This window comes from Diabrotica undecimpunctata, chromosome 2 (genome assembly GCF_040954645.1).
Source record: "Diabrotica undecimpunctata isolate CICGRU chromosome 2, icDiaUnde3, whole genome shotgun sequence".
Lineage (NCBI taxonomy): Eukaryota > Metazoa > Arthropoda > Insecta > Coleoptera > Chrysomelidae > Diabrotica > Diabrotica undecimpunctata.
Genome location: NC_092804.1, coordinates 14,290,057 through 14,309,176, shown reverse-complemented (window position 1 = coordinate 14,309,176; position 19,120 = coordinate 14,290,057). Strand labels below are relative to the sequence as shown.

Sequence of the window (19,120 nt, the reverse complement as noted above, 5' to 3'; positions counted from 1 at the left end):
TGGATGCCTTAACGGAGTTCTTTGGAGCTCAGAAATTGGTAAAAGACGAAAATACAATATATATGAATCTCTCATAAAAACCAGCTTAACCTATGGTACAGAGACATGGAGACTAACAAAGCAATAAAAGAAAACTCGAAGCAACAGAAATGGATGTATTTAGACGATCACTTCGAATATCTAGGGCAGACAGAATTAGAAACGATGAAATAAGGAATCAGATGTGGGTTGATGGATCACTGGCAACAGAAATAGAAAGGAAACAACTTATATGGTATGGCCATGTTCAAAGAATGCCAGAAACAAGACTACCAAAAATCGCCATGAAATGGATACCACCAAATCGTAAGAAACAAGGAAGACCAAAAAGAACATGGAAGGAAGGAATGACAAAGGCAATGAGCTCCCGAGACTTGACCGAAGAACAATGGAATGATAGAAATTCGTGGAAATTAGGCATCGGACAACGACGCAAGACGTTTTGAAACCGGCAAAATTTTGCGATAGGCAAAAAAATATCGACAATTTGCCATTTTTTGACTGTAATTTGTTAATAACTATTTAAGTCCAAAATATCGACTGTAGGAAACATATAGGTTCTTATTATATAGGTCCATACTACTCAAAACAACTATCGTTTGCCTGGAGGGATCTGTGTCACTAACATGGTACTTTTTTTGCATATTTTCGTGAACTATTGATTGTGATGGCTTTTTCAGCCCTATTTGAATTTTCTTCTACCCTATTAGTTCATTTTAGCTTTAAGTGGTATTTTTCAATAAAAAACTTCTACTGTTTAATAATTTTATTTACAAGGGAATGTGTCTACTCGAAAAACAACCTTCAAATGTGTAAACTGAAAATATACAATATAATAATACTTTTAAATTATTTTAATCCATATTTACATAACAAAAAAGTAATGCATTATTTAAAACAACAGTCACAGATACAAAGTGAGTGATACTTAAAGATTTCCATCAAACAGTTGACAGAAAACTTCAGCTTCTCAAAAGCTTTTTAAAAACTAATCATCCTGTGGTAACCATATGACTTAATTAAACAATGATCCATAATAAAGTGAAATATATAATAAGTAAAATGTATAAAATGATACTTAAACATTTAACAAGCACATTATGAAGCAAATCATATCACTTCAGGTTCTCATATACTCACAAATTTGAAAGTGTAAGTAATTTTTTTATGTCATTTGTATCTATTTCTATTATAAAGGTTATATTATGATTATGAATGATACTAGTCATAAGTCTAGTTAGAGGTCCCAAGCACAATATAGTACTGATCACACTTTAAAAACTGTTTTTGTGAGAAAGTCCATGAACCTTTTTTCTGTCAACATAAAAATGTTGTCACTTGCAACCCAGAAACTTGTAAGTGCCATATGACTGTTCAATTCTGGTCAACACTGTGAAGAGCTAATACTGCTACCTGTGAATTTATATTCCAAAGTTAGAGACTAGGGTTACAATGAATATGTTGAAAAATATCATTTTTTTATAATTTACTCATTAGCATTTACTTTTTTTATGAAATAATAAACTTTGTGGAAAGACTATACCATTAGGATTTTAATTTATTCTAGTGATCTTAAATACACAGTTGTGAAGTTAACATATACTACTAACACCATCAAAAACTTTCCACATTTAAGACATATATTTTCAACATTCAGCTATTTATCATTTACTATTAAAAATTGGTTTGTATTAATGATTAGAAGACAATAATCATATAACTGTACTAAACTTGGGTTTTGGCTCCTAACCGAACATTGAAAAACAAAGTAGACTTAATTATCTTTCTTCATTCTGGTGCTGGTCATACGGTAAATGATTGAATCACGGCCCGGATCCATAGTGCCAATAGCCATGCAGATAGCGATGAGGGAAAATAACATTACTACCCCAAACCACAAGATAAGATTAAAGATGACGGGGTAGTCCTTGCTGTAGTAACTTGCCAAGTTGTATTTGGATTTCTGAAATAAAAATAATGAGACATAAAGGATGGAAGATTATTACTCTTTAAATAAATATATTCATTAATTAATTAAACTAATGATACGATATTAGAATCTATATGGACAAATTAAAAATACTTACATCAGTTGGTTGATCTGCATCAGAAGCAAGAATGCTTCTGCCTCTCCTAGTGTGGCTGGCATCACTTGTTACAACAGTGACAAGGACATATCCATTGTAAAGTTTGTTGAAAGCAGAGTTAAGTCTTAAAATAACTTCATTAAGAAGTTGTTTGGCTTCTAAGACTTGTGTAGAATTTTCTCCATACAAGTCTGAAACTGCATGAAGAGATGAAACTTCGAACCAGTATAGATCAGGGATGCTGTCCCTCTTGATTTCACCTTCTTCAATCTAAAATTATATTAATATAATATAATTTAATGTATTTTTTAATATTTGCTTCTTTTTTATTCAGTATAAGTATTGATTTATATCATATTTCTTTTTTTATATAATAAAAAACTTGTAGTAGAATGCAAGTTAAGTACTACAGGAACATGAACATTCTATTGAAAACAGTACAATACATGCTATATGGATACTTTGACACCAAGCTAGAGAGATTAACAAGATTATAGAAATAAAATGAATAAAAGAATGTATTGAGATAATATCAAATAAAAAATATACTGCAAACGGATTGTTTCTATCTTATATACTCACTCTTTGGGCAATTTCATTTAAAATTGTAATTTCTTTGATAAACTTTCTATCTTCATCAACATCCAATTTCAAGGCCTTGTGGTTGAGTTGTTTTGAGTCTCCAGATGCAATGTCTTCAAAGATTTTGTACTTGCGGATCTAAAAATAATACTTTTTTTTAAATATATGAAATATATTGAATCACCATGTTCACTGAACCCAGTTCTAACTGCATAGAAAATTTAGTAATTAATTTTTTGCTATGTTGGACTAATTTTGACTAGTACTGAAATTGGCAGTAAGTTAATATACAAGTTAAGCATGTTGTTAAAAAAAAGGGAACAATGTACTTCTGTAAGTATAACCTTGTATATATTATGATCACATGATAAAATATCCAATCTGACTTATTGAGTAATTAAAAATTAAAAACTCTGATTCCGATTTATTTGCCAAGTTTAACTATATCACTTACATCTTCTAATCCATTAGAAAGACGAATCCTGACTAAATTAGTATCTTCATTAGGATAATGTTCTTCGATTCTTCTTTCAATACTTTTGTAGACCTTAGATTCGCCTATGTCAGTCTTAAGAGGGAAATGGTGGCCCTTTTGTTGGTCTATATCAGATACTCCATCCACATATACAGTTACTATAGCCTGGGCCACTCCAAAGGGGTCTGATAGGAACATGCCCTTCCAGTTTGAAAAGTGTTCAGTGGAAAAACCGAGGGCTGCAGCATAAACATCTTTTAAAGTGCTTTCTTTAAGGGCATCATGACCCCTAAAAGTAAGACTTGGAGCATGGTGAAGGACTGAAAATTCCCCAGCACCTAAAGCTGTAATAATAAAAATAATAAAATACAATGGATGTATAGATTTACTATGAATTAATTTTTTAAATTTCAATTGGGTAAAATTACCTGTGGAAATTAACAAAGTCGTCAACGTTAAGTAGAAAATCATTTTTCTTTCATCAAATCAAACACCACACACCCCTGCAAATCATATGACACTGACAGCAATGAATTGAATGATATTATCCATTTCTTCTTTTTTAAATATTATGGTCATGGTCATATGAGCTGACTACATATTTTGACGTTTCAAATTAAGGTTACACAAATACAATATTTCACCAGGTTTCCCTTGAAAATTATTGAGACTTATATCAACTAATATTTTTAGATACTGACCTTTTGTTATCCTGTTCCTTAATTTTCTATGAACAATATGCACGTAGAAATAGAGGATGATTACGCATTAAAGGATTTAGCTACGAAGAAAATCATATTTGGAGAAGAACTAATTAAGTCAATTGAAAACTTTAAACATATTGAAGGATCACAAAAACTGAGCAGAAAAATCAGCCAAGAATTGAAATTCTTAAGAAAAGTAAGTCTTTTATCTTACTTCATTTATAGATAAATTGTAACCTTATTTTTTTAGGCAAACAAAAATAATTCCTTAAAAAAGGAACATTTGCAATGCTCAAATTTAACTCATTTCTCTGCTCTCATTGACACATTGAAAACTGTGGAGAGATGTCAGAGTGTCAATAAAGTATTTGTGCTGGATGATAGAAAAATTACAGTTGATATTATTAGTGATGGTGGTTTAACTTGGACTAAAGTTATTGCTCGTAATCCTAAGTCGGTTAGTCAAATATGTATGGGAAATGCCAGCTATGGTGTGAGAAGTATTATTGATCAAGCTGAGGAATACATTAGATGTGCAAAGCAATACCCATGTTTGTTTCAATTTCCAAAGGTATAGATTCACATATTTTACAGCACTATTCACATAAAAAAATCAAGTATCTGCATTTACCTTAAATTCTCTCTGTTTTATTGTGAGTTTGTGTACGATTTAATGCCATTGGTGATATAAAAATTTGCCAGGTGTATAAAAATGTACAATTAGTAAAAATATTTTCCAGTTTTCTAGTGAAAAAAGGAAAGATTTGTCAAAAAAGGTTTAACCATTTTGGAAATTTGCCTTGCAAGACTATGGAACAAACAAAAATGCAAATAAGATTGGAAACCTATTTGAGCCTGGGAATTTTTTTTAATTATAAATATTTTTGACAAAAAGACACATAGAAAACTTTCGGGAATTTTCATTTAACAACAATGACAACTGTTTTACATTAACAGAGTCTACCTCTGGAATATTTTCTTTGTTTGTAGTCTTCTGGCTCTCTCAGGGTGCACATGAATTAGGAAACTCCATACATGATAACTCCATCCATACATGATACATGAAAATAGTACGTTCTTATATGAGTATTTGTTTCATCTTATCATTGTGGCTTATTATAACTATCATCTAAAGGCAATATACAAAATGTGAACAATGATTGAATAATCCAGTTTCTACAGAGAATGCTTAAAAAAGGCTAGAAAACCAGAAATTCATTAGAAAACTAAAATATTTTTACTAATTGCTCATTTCTATTCATCTGATTCCAGCTGCACAAGCACACAAAGTAATACTATACTCTTCATATTTTTGTTTTGAATAAATCCCTTGTTTGTGTTTGCAGATAATCTTTGTCTTCACCAATGGAATAGGCAGTCACATAGCAGCAAAACTAGAATCTCGCGGTATTATCGTACAAGGAGAAAGAGTGAGTGACTTTCCTTTAGACTCTGATTCCGATAGTGATGTAGAAGAAGAGTACCCAAATATTTCAGATTTATCCACGAAAGATATAGCCAACATAAACAAAATTAATCTTGACGTTTCCGCAATGCTAGCCTACTGCAGCTCCGTGACAAACGGTAGTGCTGAATTGTATGATTTTAATGTTCCAGTATTAAAGCAGCAAGCTGAGTGGGAGAGGCTGAGGCCGCAAAAACCAATTTTAGATAATTTTTTTGAAGGAAAAAAGCTTTACTGCTGTCAAACAGCTAAGGATAACTTCGTAAATATTGTAGAAACTGTAGGAGGTCCAACTGAAAAGGTCAGAGCTGAGGAATTACTAAGGAGGTTGATTGTATTGCGTGATGACGCTGATTACAGTTCTACAGACGATGAGGAAGAGTTTAGAGATATATTCGGTGAGGTACAGTATAGCGACGAAAATATTTTGAAAGTAGGAGGAAAAATTAAGGAAAGGTCACTAACTGTTTTTACATTTGGAGACAGGATTAAAGCTGTTACCGTTACAGCCAATGACGGATTTGTTCGAGCTGCAAGACAACAGGTAAATAAATAATCTCCATATTATGATTATGAATCCATGTTTAACAATAATTATTTCAAAATTTGGATTCCCTTGTATTCAATGAGAACGATTTCTGAAGTGAAGATTGAAACGTTTTATAAGCTTATTTTAACCTTCAATTGTGGCTTATTCCCAATAAAATAGTAATTCCCTTGTATTCAATCTTCAGTATATTTTTCTTGTATCAAAAGGTTTGGTTTTGTAGACTTTTTCATACTCAGATCTGAGAAATTTTTTATGTATAGTGTACATCTATATATTATATTTAAATCTTTCCTCACTATGCCACTCATGTTCATTCGCTTTTTTCCATTAAAGAAGTTCCATAACTTAGTCTCATAAGAAGCTAGACAATGGATAGTAATGAAACTTTAACATGGTCAGTATTACACAACTTTAAGCACTACTATAGAAGCCAAGGTAAGCCAACTGTTTGTGACCTCCATAGCCCAGTGGCTATGGTACTGATTGAACAAGCCGGAGGCCCGAATTCAATGCCTAGTACAGAAACACAGGTTATAACACTAAAACCTGAGCTAGAAGGTTACCCGAAACGAAGCATCCTAAGCAATGGTAAATGAAAATGGAGGAGGCTTATCTTAAACAATAGACAAATCAGGAGTAATTGATGACGATGATCATAAACATTGTATTGACTGTGAAAAGTTCATCGAAAATGGAAATTAGGAAATTGTAGATGAACTGCTCCACAGAATTGATGCTGCAAGGCACGAGAAATTGATTGAGATAGTTGAAAATTTAGATTCTCAAAAATCGAATAGAGAAGCTTGGTACGTACTGCGCAAACTCGGAGGCAGCAACCCACCCAGGCGTCAAACCAACTTAATAACACCAAGCGGCGTTCCATGTTCCATATAGTGTCTACCTCAAAGCTCCCCTCCCCTCCAAACCACTTTCAACGTCATCCCGAAACAGAATATTCCAACCCCTTCACCTGTAAAGAAATCACGCAAGCCCTGAATGAAATGAAATTGCTAAAGGCTTCCAGTTTTTATGTCATTTATGCTGAATTTCTAAAGAACAGCGGAATATTTACAAGAGAATGGCTTGCAAAGTTTTTCTCAGACTTTCTTCAAACGGAAAATGTACCCCATCAACTCAAGGGAGCTAAAATCATGGCCATTTTAACACCATTTGGTGGTAATTTTATCTGCTTTATACGACACTGTGTGGCCACAAGGAGTAATCTATAAATTAATGTGTATTATCCCATACAGGAAGATCACTGATGTTATCCAACACATGTTTCCAAGTTACCTTGGGCGACAAGGCAAGTGCTCAAATGAAACTGCTGGCAACAAACATATATAATTTCAACCAGCTCTATTTTTAATGCGAAATGACTGTCACACAATAAATAGCATGGGCATACATGGACATACGGCAATTTTAGATGGCTTACTCGTAATTCCTTGATCGTTTCTTGGATTAAAACACTGAAAACAGTTGTAAAAACTATTTTTGTCACCCTGTAATACAAAAAATACTTCCAAATCAGTTGGAAAACGTTAAAACTTTTTTCTTTGTGTAATACTTAACTATATTAAAATTAAATGCATATTTCCTTTTCAGGGTATTAATTTTGTAGTGTTTATACATGAATCCAGAGCCTTAACGGAACAAAAGGAAAAAGCTAAAGCAATCCCTATCGAGAAATTAAGTTCTTCTACAGCTTCTGTTACATAACGGAGAAAAACTAGAAACCTATACGTACTTACACAAATTTAAAGTTATATGATAACAATATTGTACTTTATATAATTAATTTTTTTATTATTACTTTTTGTATATTGAACAATAAAACCATTTCGTATTCTGTGATTATTACGAAAAGTAGTTTTCTTTTTATATATAAGAACATTTTGGAGAAACACTTTGCCAAAATCAGATCCATCAGATTGTTTCCAAAATGTTTATATCATGATGAAGGTACAGATCTCAGAGGTAAGTGATACTCCTAAGATACTCTATCTTTTATGACTCAAAATTTAATGCCATGATTTCGCTTGCGCCGTTCCCTTTTTTTTATAGTCAAAGCAGCTTAAGTGTGAGTCACTTATTAAATCGCACAATCGCGTATTTTAAGCGCCTTTTGAGTTTTATATTCTAAGCATCCCAGTAGCACAATGAACATTAGAAGTCAAGGATATTTTCTCAAGCTTTGAAAAAGCTGCAACAAATATTGGTCTAAAAGTAAACAAAATACATGGTCATTTCAAAACAAGAACGACGGCGAATAAGGCGACCATAACTTCCGAGGTGGTTAAAGAATATAAATATCTAGGAACAACAATCACCAATAACACATAAAAACAACAAAGTAGAACGAAGTTGAAGCGCGAATACTGGCAGAAAACAGATCTTTCTTTGCAATGCAACATCTAATGAGGTCTAAACTTAGAGTTAGAGTCTCTCTTCGGAAAGGAAAATCTAGTGAGAGATATATAAAAGCCAATAGACTAAGATGGACATGACATGTGATACGCAGTAATGACAATCGTATTATAAACAATATGTTTTGGGAAAGACCGGATGGGAGAAGATCTGTAGAACGACCTGGAAAGTCGCAATCATAAAGTATCCGGAGAAGATGGGAGTTAGATAATGGTAAATAGTGGAACAGAACCGACAAACATAGAAAACAATAAAAAACGCAGCGAAGGACTCACGAATATTTGTTACGCCATTAATGATAATTCCAGTCTCTTCCTTTATACAAGTTCTATTGTATGTAATGGTATTACCATTAAGTCACTGATATGTGATAAACATAGAAATACATAAACTCACTACTTATTGTCGTAAAAGACAGATAAGAAAATGAATCAACACAATAAAGTAAAAAATGAGAAATGCTCAGTACAATTATTATTTTCTCGAAACAGCTCTACTACTTTTAGGCCCATATTTATAGTCGGTACTCAAGTATCGGTCGATGCTTGAGGTCGACCTTGAGTCGATTTTGTGTTTTATAAACGGATCTCGAGCACGAAATCGAGCTTGAGTACACAAAAATGACAGCTCGTGCTCAAGCATCGGATCGACCTGCCTTGAGCACGGGATCCTAACCTAACTTGTTTGTTTATATTTATATTTTTTCCAATTCGCTTCAATACAATATATTTTTTTTTTGTTTTTTGAGATTATGGATATTTTTGTTCAACATCCAGGATTAAGTCATGGCAGCTTAATATTTGATCAAAGTTGATTAAGAGTTAGAAAGGAAAGAGGACAAATTCCAGAATTATTAATAGGTGAATTATTATGAATAGTGAATATGCATACAGCACAGGCACTATCTACTTACTCCAGCATTCAAGCAAGGTATTTATTGATAATGATCTAAACAAAAAATAGGTTATTTGATAGATAATCTTTTTAGGTAATGATCAACAAAATAGATATAATAGTGCACATGTAAGAAATGTTGCCAAAAGGCTATTTAAAACCTGGAAAATATGGTTTCCCTGTCTGCAATGAAGCCTACAAATCAAATTAAATACATATATTGCAATAATAAGTGCTACAGCAGTACTCTGCAATATGTGTTTACAGGAAAATAATTATAAATAGTGATGATGATTTTCTAGAAAATACTGATGTGCCAGAAAATAGAAATTTTAATGATGTGGAACAAGGTTTAAATTTTAGGAGACATTTTATTCAACAATGTTATGCATGAGAATGTGAATATATTATTGAATACCTATGTTAAATGTAATTCTTTTTTATTTTATATGTCGAAATGTATTTTTTATATTTTAATTTAAAATAAATGAGGGTTATACTATACTCAGACAACTTAAGCAAGTATATCTTTATTGAGTTCGGGTTGTCTCTTTCCTTTTAAATAAGTCTTTATTCCTTTCAAAAAACCTTTCCTTATCAAATATAAAATTAATTACACGTTTAAAATATTAGTATTCTGTATTTAAAAATATATTTATAAACCTTCTAAATAAGTAAATTTGAAAGTAACAATTTATAAAACTAAAAAATGGAATATTATCAGGCTTGTTAAATATAAAATAATATAATAATCGCTTTACAACCACCATAGTATACATTAAAAACAAAATCACCAAAAAAAAAATAACCAAAACTAGTATTTACATTTCGAATTTTTAACAGTTTTCAATATAATACATTAAGTACAAAATACTACATACTAGTACTAGTATTTACATTTAGAATTTTTAACAGTTTTCAATATAATACATTAAGTACAAAATAAGAATAGTTATTATATAAATGATTGTTTTAAAAATCCATAACTAGAGATTACTATTAAACTTTGGAATAATTCAAACCTTTTTTTGGCGAATGTTTTTTATTTGCAATTATAATAGCTACTACTCCATTAGTATCCAGTAGTAGTGTTTGTTATTACTGTTACATATTGCCATAAGTATATTTAAGATTACTTACCATTTGAACCATATTCTATAGGAACAACAGGTGTCATATTACAAGTATTACTTGAAATTCTTATTATATGTACAGGTAAGATTTCTCAAAATTATCATACATAACAACTCTTTATTTTGAACTGGAAAAGCAATGGATGGAGTCAGATAATTCTGATGTTACAGTAATTAAACTTATATGTTCTCCTATCTGGTGGGCCTCCTTTTGTTCTACAATTATACTAAGTATGAAAATATAGTAAATTTACCTCTTCCAAATACTTCTGTGTTGTCCCAAGGACAGACGATGCTTACATATATGTCGGGAACAGCAACTTTCACAAACTCCATACCTACATCAGGCTTTGGCTTTTTTAAAGGGCCATCACCTGTAGCCAACATTCTGTTGTTTCTCTGCATTTTCTACGATAAAAATTTTGCTTGAATAAATAGTATTTTACCTCTGTTTCAATTTGTTTTACAATTTTCGTAGCTGTTCTGAAGTCCTTAATATATCTACCTCAGGCTGGCAGTTATATAATACGCTGTATTGTACTCCCAACCCTTCTTTTTTCATTAAGGAAGCACCGTTTGTCCTTTTATTCTCTACAGCATTATTTTCCTTTACCAGCTGGATTAAAAACACCTTTCCTTTTGTTGAATACACTGCATATTTAGTACAATGTCCGCTCATCTAAAAATCGACATTATTGAAATTTATTCCCTCGAATGCATATTTTTTTATAATATATTACATACCTTAAAATGATTTATTAAAAATTAATTTTTTTAATACTCAACATGCCTCTTCTTCAATAAAGCTAAATTTGGCGCTAAAAATATTTAAATAAAGTTTGGTGACAATGATAATAATTGACAGAATCTTCTTTTTATTGGATGCAATCTATCAAATTTACTTAAAATCCCTAATTTTCGTGCTTGAGATCAATCTTGTACGAGAATACCCGAAGTATCGTTTATAGAACACAACAAATACTTGAGCATGACTTTGACGTAAGTTCGACTTGGCGGAGCACGTGCTCAAGCACGAGCTTGAGTACCGACTATAAATACGGGGCTGAGCAAATTGGCTCACATTTTGATGAGCTGAACATCCTATATAGTGATTACACGTAGTACGAAAGCAAGCAATATTTCTTGAAAGAAGACTTCGACATAACCTTTGTAACTGTCACTAAGACCAAGCTTTCTCTGTTTACAGTTAATTTTCATTTTAATAATTGATTCTCCACGTATAAACTAAAAAGGCACCGGGTCATTTAAAAGAATGGCAGATTTTTATATTAGATACTACGTAGGCCACAAAGGTAAGTTTGGCCACGAATTCCTCGAGTTTGAATTCCGACCGGATGGCAAACTCCGGTACGCTAATAACTCCAATTACAAAAATGATACAATGATCAGAAAAGAAGTGTACGTACACCAATGTGTAATGGAAGAACTTAAAAGAATCATAATCGACTCGGAAATAATGCAAGAAGACGATTCCTTGTGGCCTCCTCCGGACCGTATTGGAAGACAAGAATTGGAGATCGTCATCAAAGACGAACATATTTCATTCACTACCTCCAAAACTGGCTCCTTGATCGACGTGAGTCAATCCAAAGATCCCGAAGGGCTGAGATGTTTCTATTACTTGGTACAAGACTTGAAGTGTTTAGTGTTCTCATTAATTGGTTTACATTTTAAAATTAAGCCTATATAAAATGTAAAATATATTTATTTTTTTTTACCTTACTGTAATTCAATAAAACTTTCAGTTTGTAAGTATATTTTTTGTGTTTAACTATATATTTTCTATTATTGTCTGAATATTACTATCAGTAAATCTTATTTAAGTGCCATGTCTGTGATTAAATGTTGGCTATCATCATTTTTGTAAGTTATTGGAATGTTCCTCTACCAGCTGCTGCATGAAATAGTTCTTCACCTGTCATATGGCACCATTGTCTAATATTGCCTAACCAAGATAGCTTTTTATGCTCTATCCATCTTTTGATTTCATAATGCAATCACTGTAGTTTTATCTATAGAAAATAATGTGAGAAAACATATTACACAATAGTGTGGGAAACTTTAAATGTGGAAGTACTAATAATATTGAGATGTTATATACATGATTCTTTTAATATATGCAGATAGTCTTGTCTTTCTTCATTGTCTTTGGTAAAAGGTATAGAAGATTCTGCCAAATAAAGCAGGATCGTTCCACAAAAGAAAAATGTATTTGCAGATTAAATCTTCCACTTATAAGGGACAATTATAAGGGACTCTCACCTAGATGATATTAGGTATAGACATTCTATGATTGTAAAAGATTTTAGTTACTTTGCACTATCAAGTGTTTCTTTGGTTTATTTATAGGTAGGGGAGAAAATAAAACAAACTTAAGTTTAGGAAACTGTATTCTAAAGTATATATCTATTTTTAAGACTTTTTACTATTGATGTTTTGATTATGTTCTATTTATTTTGAAACTGTGCCAGAATTACTAAGTATGTTGTTCCCATTGAAACCGCCTAAAACAAAGTTTTATTCGAATTTAATAAATTCAAAAAATAGAAAGCAAATTATTTTTATTACTGACTATGGCGTATCAGTAGTTATATCCAACCTGAGAACCATTCTGGAATTTTGACAATCACAGTCAATACATTATTTTTATTTAATATGATAAAAAGAAGAAAATAAAAAAGTGAACTAGAAAACTAACTGTATATTTGTAAGTACTGGTCTTGGGAAAAAGTTCCCCTAGCAACTGAAACGCCTCATGTCTTATGGGAACAAATCTTTTTAATGAGTCAGAAATTTTACGAAATCTACAACTATATACTACCTTTCATATCTCATGTACATGTATCATATCATATGTACAGTGAGTGCAATACTGAAACATTAGAAGACCTTGTACTGGGTGTATGGTTATGCAAGATTAGTGCAACCAGAGTACATTTGTGGTATATACTCTTGAGTGTAACTCTACCCTCTACTATCAGTTTTTCCATCGTACCTGTTCTGCTACCAATGTGTCCAAAATACTGCAAATATCTCTATTGTATTTGTTTAAGCAATCTATCCTTTACTTTAAGTTGTTCTAATATCGATACATTAGTGCGATGATCAATCCAGGATATTCTTAACATGCAGTGGTATACCTACATTTCAAAATCGTCTAGTTTATTTTTATCCGCTTTCTTTAATGTCCACGTTTCGGAAGCATATGTGGCTATGGGAAAAATGAGTGCCCTTACCAATCTTAGTTTTGTGTGTATTGTTATGCTAGAATTTTTCCAAATTGTTACCAGTTTCATCATAGTTGTTCTAGCAATAGTCAACCTTCTACGTATCTCTGTCACACCCTCCGTCATTTGTTATTAGGAACCCCAGGTATATGAAACTATTTTAACTTTAAAGTCCCCAATTTTTTTAACGTGTTGAAGATTATTCCGAGCTCTGCCTACTATCATGATCTTTGTCTTACTCCTATTTAGCTTTAGTCCATATGTTTTGCTTTTCTCCTCCAGACATCTCATTATGGCAGACATTACTAAAGATATGGTGTAGCAATTTCTTTAGAACATTATAAATATAATCTTGAGAATTTATGTTTTTTCAAGAAATACCAATGAAGACCTATTTTCATATGAAATTGCACTCCATACCATAGTTACTCACATAAGCTCTGCCCTACGATTTAGCAAAATCGGAATTTTCCTTTACCACGTCACTCCTAAAAGAGTTCTTAGGCGAACTCTTATGTCCATCATGGACCCATACATACATTACAATACATTATATGGCAAAGAGAAAAAACAGCATCGAATGGCTTCCTCGTTGACCAGATTTGTCTCCCATGGATTTCTTCTTATGGGGACATCTAAAAAGTAAAATCTACAGAACACCACCCGCATCTTTAGAAGATTTAGCCACCCTGTATAATTTTGATTGGAAAGAAACGGGAAATATAATAATAAAAACAGTATTAAAACTAGAAAGGACAGAAAAAAATATGCAGAACAAGGTTTTCAAACTAACATTAAATCTTAAAAGTGGACAAAAATTTGAAATGAAATTTACTAAAGAAACTTATCTACTCTACAAAAATAGCAAACTAATACTATGTTCTTACCGAAGTTATCAAAGCTTTATTTATTCTAAAAAATCCAGATGCTGTGAACACCAATTTGTTTACCATTGTATGTGATAGAAATGTCCAAAGCTAAAAATAGGGTTTTATAAATAAGTAAAGTATGTAATGTAATTGGAAATTAAAAATGTGTCCTTTAGACCTATTAATATTATTATTTTTTAATTGAGTTCAACCATCCTTCACATATATCTGACGACATAGTAAATGAACTCGATATATAGTTTTTTTTTTTGTAAATCTTTAAATGATTTCTTTATGGTAAAGAGCTATCAAAAATTAAATATGGTATCAAAAACTCTTAAGATAATAAGGTAGCTGGATTAGACGAAATACCTATAGAACTGTTAAAACTAGTGAAAGAAGATAACTTTAAAGTATTGGTAGATTTGTTCAATACAGTGTACGATACGGGAGTAATAATGCAAGAGTGGCTGAAGTCAGGGTTTATAAAGAGGGAAGACGAAAGATATGTGGTAAGGGGAACAGACGAGAGGGAAGAGGAACCATCAACGATTCTTGAAGTTAGAAGATGCAGTTAAAAACCTAGCCAGAAACAAATAGCCCGGAATAGATAATCTTCCAGCTGAACCATATAAAGTAGGTGGCCATGATACCATAATGGCATTACAGCAGCTTATAAAAGAAATATGAACACAGAAATCTCTCCCCAATCATTGGAATACTTTGAACCATAGACAAAAAAGGAGATATCTTTGAATACTCTAACCCCACAGAGGAATTACACTTCCAAATACAGCGTATACAATATGTTCCATAGTACTATCTCACCGTCTGGCATAATATGCAGAACAGATAGTAGAAAAATACCATTAAGAGTTGGTAAATCGACAATTCATTAGATTACAACCCTGAAACAAATTTTAGAAAAAACACTGGAATATGGCATTAATACTCGTCACATATTTATAGACTACAAAGCAGCCTACGACTCTGTGAATAGAAGACAAATGTTCAAAGCAATGAAAGAGCTAGGAATACCAAATCAGTTGGTAAATTTAACAAAAATAACTATTAAAAAAGTTTAATGTAGAGTACAAATTCAGGGGGAACTTTCTGAACCTTTTAAAACAAATAACGGGCTGCGTCAGGGAGACCTTCTCTCCTGTATACAGTTCAATCTGGCTCTGGAAAAAGTAATCCGTATGTTACAAATCATAACCACTGGTTCAATATATAATAAATCAGTGCAAATCCTTATGCCTATGCTGATGATATCAATATTGTTAGGAGAACGGAAAACGCTGTACGAGAGGCGTATGTAGCATTAAAAGAATCAGCTAGAAAAATGAGTTTAATAATAAACACTAACAAAACAAAGTATATGAAAATGCACGCAACCACAAATCCTACGACCACTTGTTATAGAAAACGACGTCATCGAAGTAGTAAGGGAATTTGTATACCTGGGAGCGCTCCTTAACACTGAAAATAATACCGCATCGCAGAGATAAACCGCCGAATATGCTCGGCCAACAGATGCTTATTTGGGCTCAGTCTCCTTCTTAAATCCACAAGTATATCGAGAAATACAAAAATAAAACTCTACAAAACAATAGTACGCCCAGTCCTAACATATGGTTCAGAAACCTGGACTCTACAAAAAATAATAAAAACATGTTAGGATGTTTCGAAAGAAAAGTACCTACTAAGGCGAATCTATGGAGCAGTGAATTATAATGGAGTGTAGAGAAGACGATACAAGACGAATTTTATAGAATATACCAGGAACCCGATATCGTAAAACATATTAAGATGGGACGTCTGAGGTGGATAGGGCATGTAATGCGGATGGAACAAAATAACCCATTGGTCAGAGAAGAAGAGGAAAACCCAGAACAAGGTTCCTTAATAACATCAACATCGATGAAGACATGAGAAATATGGGAATACGTGCTTGGCTGAGAAAGGCGATGGATAGGGACGACTGGGGAGAAATTCTCGAGGGCGTGAAAGTGGCGTGGATGAAGTAATTTTGGATCGGCGAAATAATTAAAAGCTCGAGAAAACTTCACCATAATTGGCATTGAATCTTTTCTATATGGTATTAGATATATTTGTTTTAACGCTGTAATGATGTTTCTTATTTAGCTTTTCAACCAGCTCAACGATTTTCTCTTAGATGGAACTCCATATGTTAATCTCGATTCATTTGCTATATATTTTTTAATCATATAACAAAATTTAACCCACCTCTTGTTGTAATTGTTCTGAGCTGGTCTTGTTTAAAATGTTACAGATTAGTTTCTTTGGTGTATTAGCCTAAAATATAAAAATTGTCACAAAAACAAGCAAATACTTAAACTATTTGTATTTTTTAATGCAATAAAATAGAACAAGACAATTTTCATTCTTATAACTAGAAGGCGGCTAATATTATAAATTGTATAAACATAAAACAATTCGGTATACAGACTTGGCAGTTATATAAATCCTGTCCATATTCATTTTGATTTTCTTGATTTAACCTAAAAAATTTTCAAAAATTTTTTTTTCTCTACTTTTTAGAAAAGCAAAATCTATTTACATACCTAATACCTATATCAAAACATGTACCTTATGAGTTACAATCTCCGCCACAACACAAATAAAAACAAATCTTGTTAGATAATAAACACTCCAAAGCACTTCGTTGATCACATTTGAAATTCGCTGGAAAGCAGCACTAGTTTTGTTCGAGTTTTTAGTGAAGCCTCCAAATATTGTAAAGTATAAACCAAACAATACGTTCAGAGATAAGCCGCCAAGTATCACTAATAGTTGAAAACCATGAAGCTTGTTGAGTTTTGAGAATGCGTTTGTCAATAGTCTTGAATATCTTTTTGTTATAGCGAGTTTCGTTAAAATTGAATTACCTGAAATATAATAAATTAAAAATATCATATACGGGGTGTCCCCGAAAATTGTGCGTTCCTTTTAAGGTATGGATATAATACACAATTTGGAACAAAAAAGTCCTCTAACACTTTAACTCAACCGTTTCAAAAAAAAAAATTACATTGTTTTCAATATACGCAAATTTTTAATTTTAGAAAATTAAAAAATCTGGCACTGTCATACGCACTATAAGCCCTTCTGAATAAAAACATGTTTATGACTTAGGATATTTAACATACAAACCCTTGTTTATTTACTATTCAAGGTTTTTCACATCTGAGGAAATGCGAAATAATTATTTCTTGCTTTAAAAACGTGGCGTTTGCTATTATCTGATATTATTTGTTATTATCTTGTGAACTAAAATTAAATTGGATAGGGGAGAGTCACTCAAGTTGGGACAGTTTTTTTTTATAACAAATACTTGAAAATCTATAGATATTAAAAAAAAGTTGAGGTAATAAAACTTTATTCTAATTATTAACACATTTTAGATATAAACTAAATAAAAAATAAAAAATATGCTTCGTTTTTTGTTATTAAAAAAAAAGTGTGAATGTCCCATCATGAGAAACCGGAAAACTAAGATGGTCCGTTGGGTTTCTCAAAAAGGGACATTACTCTATACAACTTCCACAAATAAAATAGAGATCATCCATTACTCCACAAGACTCATGAGCCCAATTTGAACATATATTGCAGTTGTATCAGTCTTCACTACTCTCTGCGTACTTCTTTCCACATACAATGCAGTTTGGATCATCTTTAGTTGAAGTGACGACTGTGATATTGCTAATATTTGCATTTCGAGCGCTGTGGTTATTAGAGTTCGTTTCACAGATTTAACCTTGTTAGTAGGGATTGTGGATTGCAACGTCTCTAATTCATTTTTATACGGCGATTCTGTGAGTATCGTGGATTTCAGAGAATGTCTAGAAGAAGTCTTACCTTTCTTTTTCTGTGCCTTTGGTAGCGGACTAATATCAGTCACTTTTACCTTGGATGTCGGAAATTGGATAGGAATGATTTGGCTTCTCTGTATCGGCCTGTTATCTTCGGAATCGCCATCTTTAGGTGACCTTAAAACAGACTGTTTTGAGTTGAAGGAATCGGATTATCATACATTTCAACTTGATTTACGCCTTCGGTATGAGCCATCATTCCGGGTAATTTATTGACCTGTGATGTAGTTTCATTGTCCACTGATTGTTCCGTCGTTTTAGAGGGAGCTAATTCGCAGTCTTGAAATACGTCTTCGTTAAAAGGCCAAATTCCGGTTACTCGGAATCCATTTGTCGCTATCTGTACAGAAGATGCCTTTGAGAATGCTTCTGCAACAGCCCCTGAGATTTGATATATTCCAAATGTACGACCACAATGATTTTTTAGCCATCTAGTAAGGTACAAATCATAATAACTCATAAATGATTTAAAATACGAAACATCTAGGGGTTGCATTTTATGCGTACAGTGTGGTGGCAGGCATAATAAAATAATACCATTCTCGCGACAGAAGTTTATAACATCTAAACTTTTTGTATGTGAACAATGGCCGTCCAAAATAATAAGAATTTTGCACTCCTTCGAAGGTCTGGTTTGTTGTGCAAAATATTTCATGAATTTTAAAAAAACATCACGATCCATCCATCCTTTGTCCTGTGGAAATGCCGGACTACCGTTAGGTGCATTGTCCATCAGCTCTGGTTTTAT

At 32.3% G+C, this 19,120-nt stretch overlaps 4 protein-coding genes across 6 annotated transcripts in view; 2 read left to right on the top strand and 2 right to left on the bottom strand.

The window, feature by feature from the left end:
- Positions 1-787: 787 nt before the first annotated feature.
- On the bottom strand, positions 788-3,742 carry ATP6AP2 (ATPase H(+)-transporting accessory protein 2). The gene is made up of 5 exons (XM_072522309.1): positions 3,612-3,742; positions 3,163-3,527; positions 2,709-2,846; positions 2,127-2,396; positions 788-2,002 (listed from the first exon to the last, which is right to left on the bottom strand). Exons 1-5 carry the CDS (start codon positions 3,652-3,654, stop codon positions 1,814-1,816), a joined length of 1,005 nt encoding a protein of 334 aa, XP_072378410.1. The 5' UTR covers positions 3,655-3,742; the 3' UTR covers positions 788-1,813.
- A 38-nt stretch (positions 3,743-3,780) lies between these two features.
- Positions 3,781-7,759, top strand: LOC140434218 (UPF0415 protein C7orf25 homolog). The gene is made up of 4 exons (XM_072522308.1): positions 3,781-4,083; positions 4,138-4,458; positions 5,234-5,896; positions 7,511-7,759. The coding sequence occupies exons 1-4, from the start codon at positions 3,913-3,915 to the stop codon at positions 7,622-7,624; spliced, it is 1,269 nt and encodes a 422-aa protein (XP_072378409.1). The 5' UTR covers positions 3,781-3,912; the 3' UTR covers positions 7,625-7,759.
- Positions 7,760-11,498: 3,739 nt separating this feature from the next.
- Positions 11,499-12,137, top strand: mago (mago, exon junction complex subunit). Its single transcript, XM_072522322.1, has one exon. It carries the CDS (start codon positions 11,633-11,635, stop codon positions 12,068-12,070), a length of 438 nt encoding a protein of 145 aa, XP_072378423.1. The 5' UTR covers positions 11,499-11,632; the 3' UTR covers positions 12,071-12,137.
- Positions 12,138-12,269: 132 nt separating this feature from the next.
- Positions 12,270-19,120, bottom strand: part of LOC140434223 (uncharacterized) — a 75,656-nt gene continuing 68,805 nt past the window's right edge. For 2 of the 3 annotated variants that reach the window (XM_072522321.1, XM_072522320.1), the window contains exons 4-7: positions 17,090-17,388; positions 16,727-16,795; positions 14,495-14,584; positions 12,270-12,884 (exon numbers count right to left, since the gene is read on the bottom strand). In XM_072522321.1, coding sequence (XP_072378422.1) covers positions 12,828-12,884; positions 14,495-14,584; positions 16,727-16,795; positions 17,090-17,388 — 515 coding nt within the window. In that variant the 3' untranslated portion in view covers positions 12,270-12,827. Of the gene's footprint in view, positions 12,885-14,494; positions 14,585-16,726; positions 16,796-16,949; positions 17,002-17,089; positions 17,389-19,120 lie in introns of those variants that run through there. The other variant, XR_011950026.1, reaches the window with a different exon arrangement.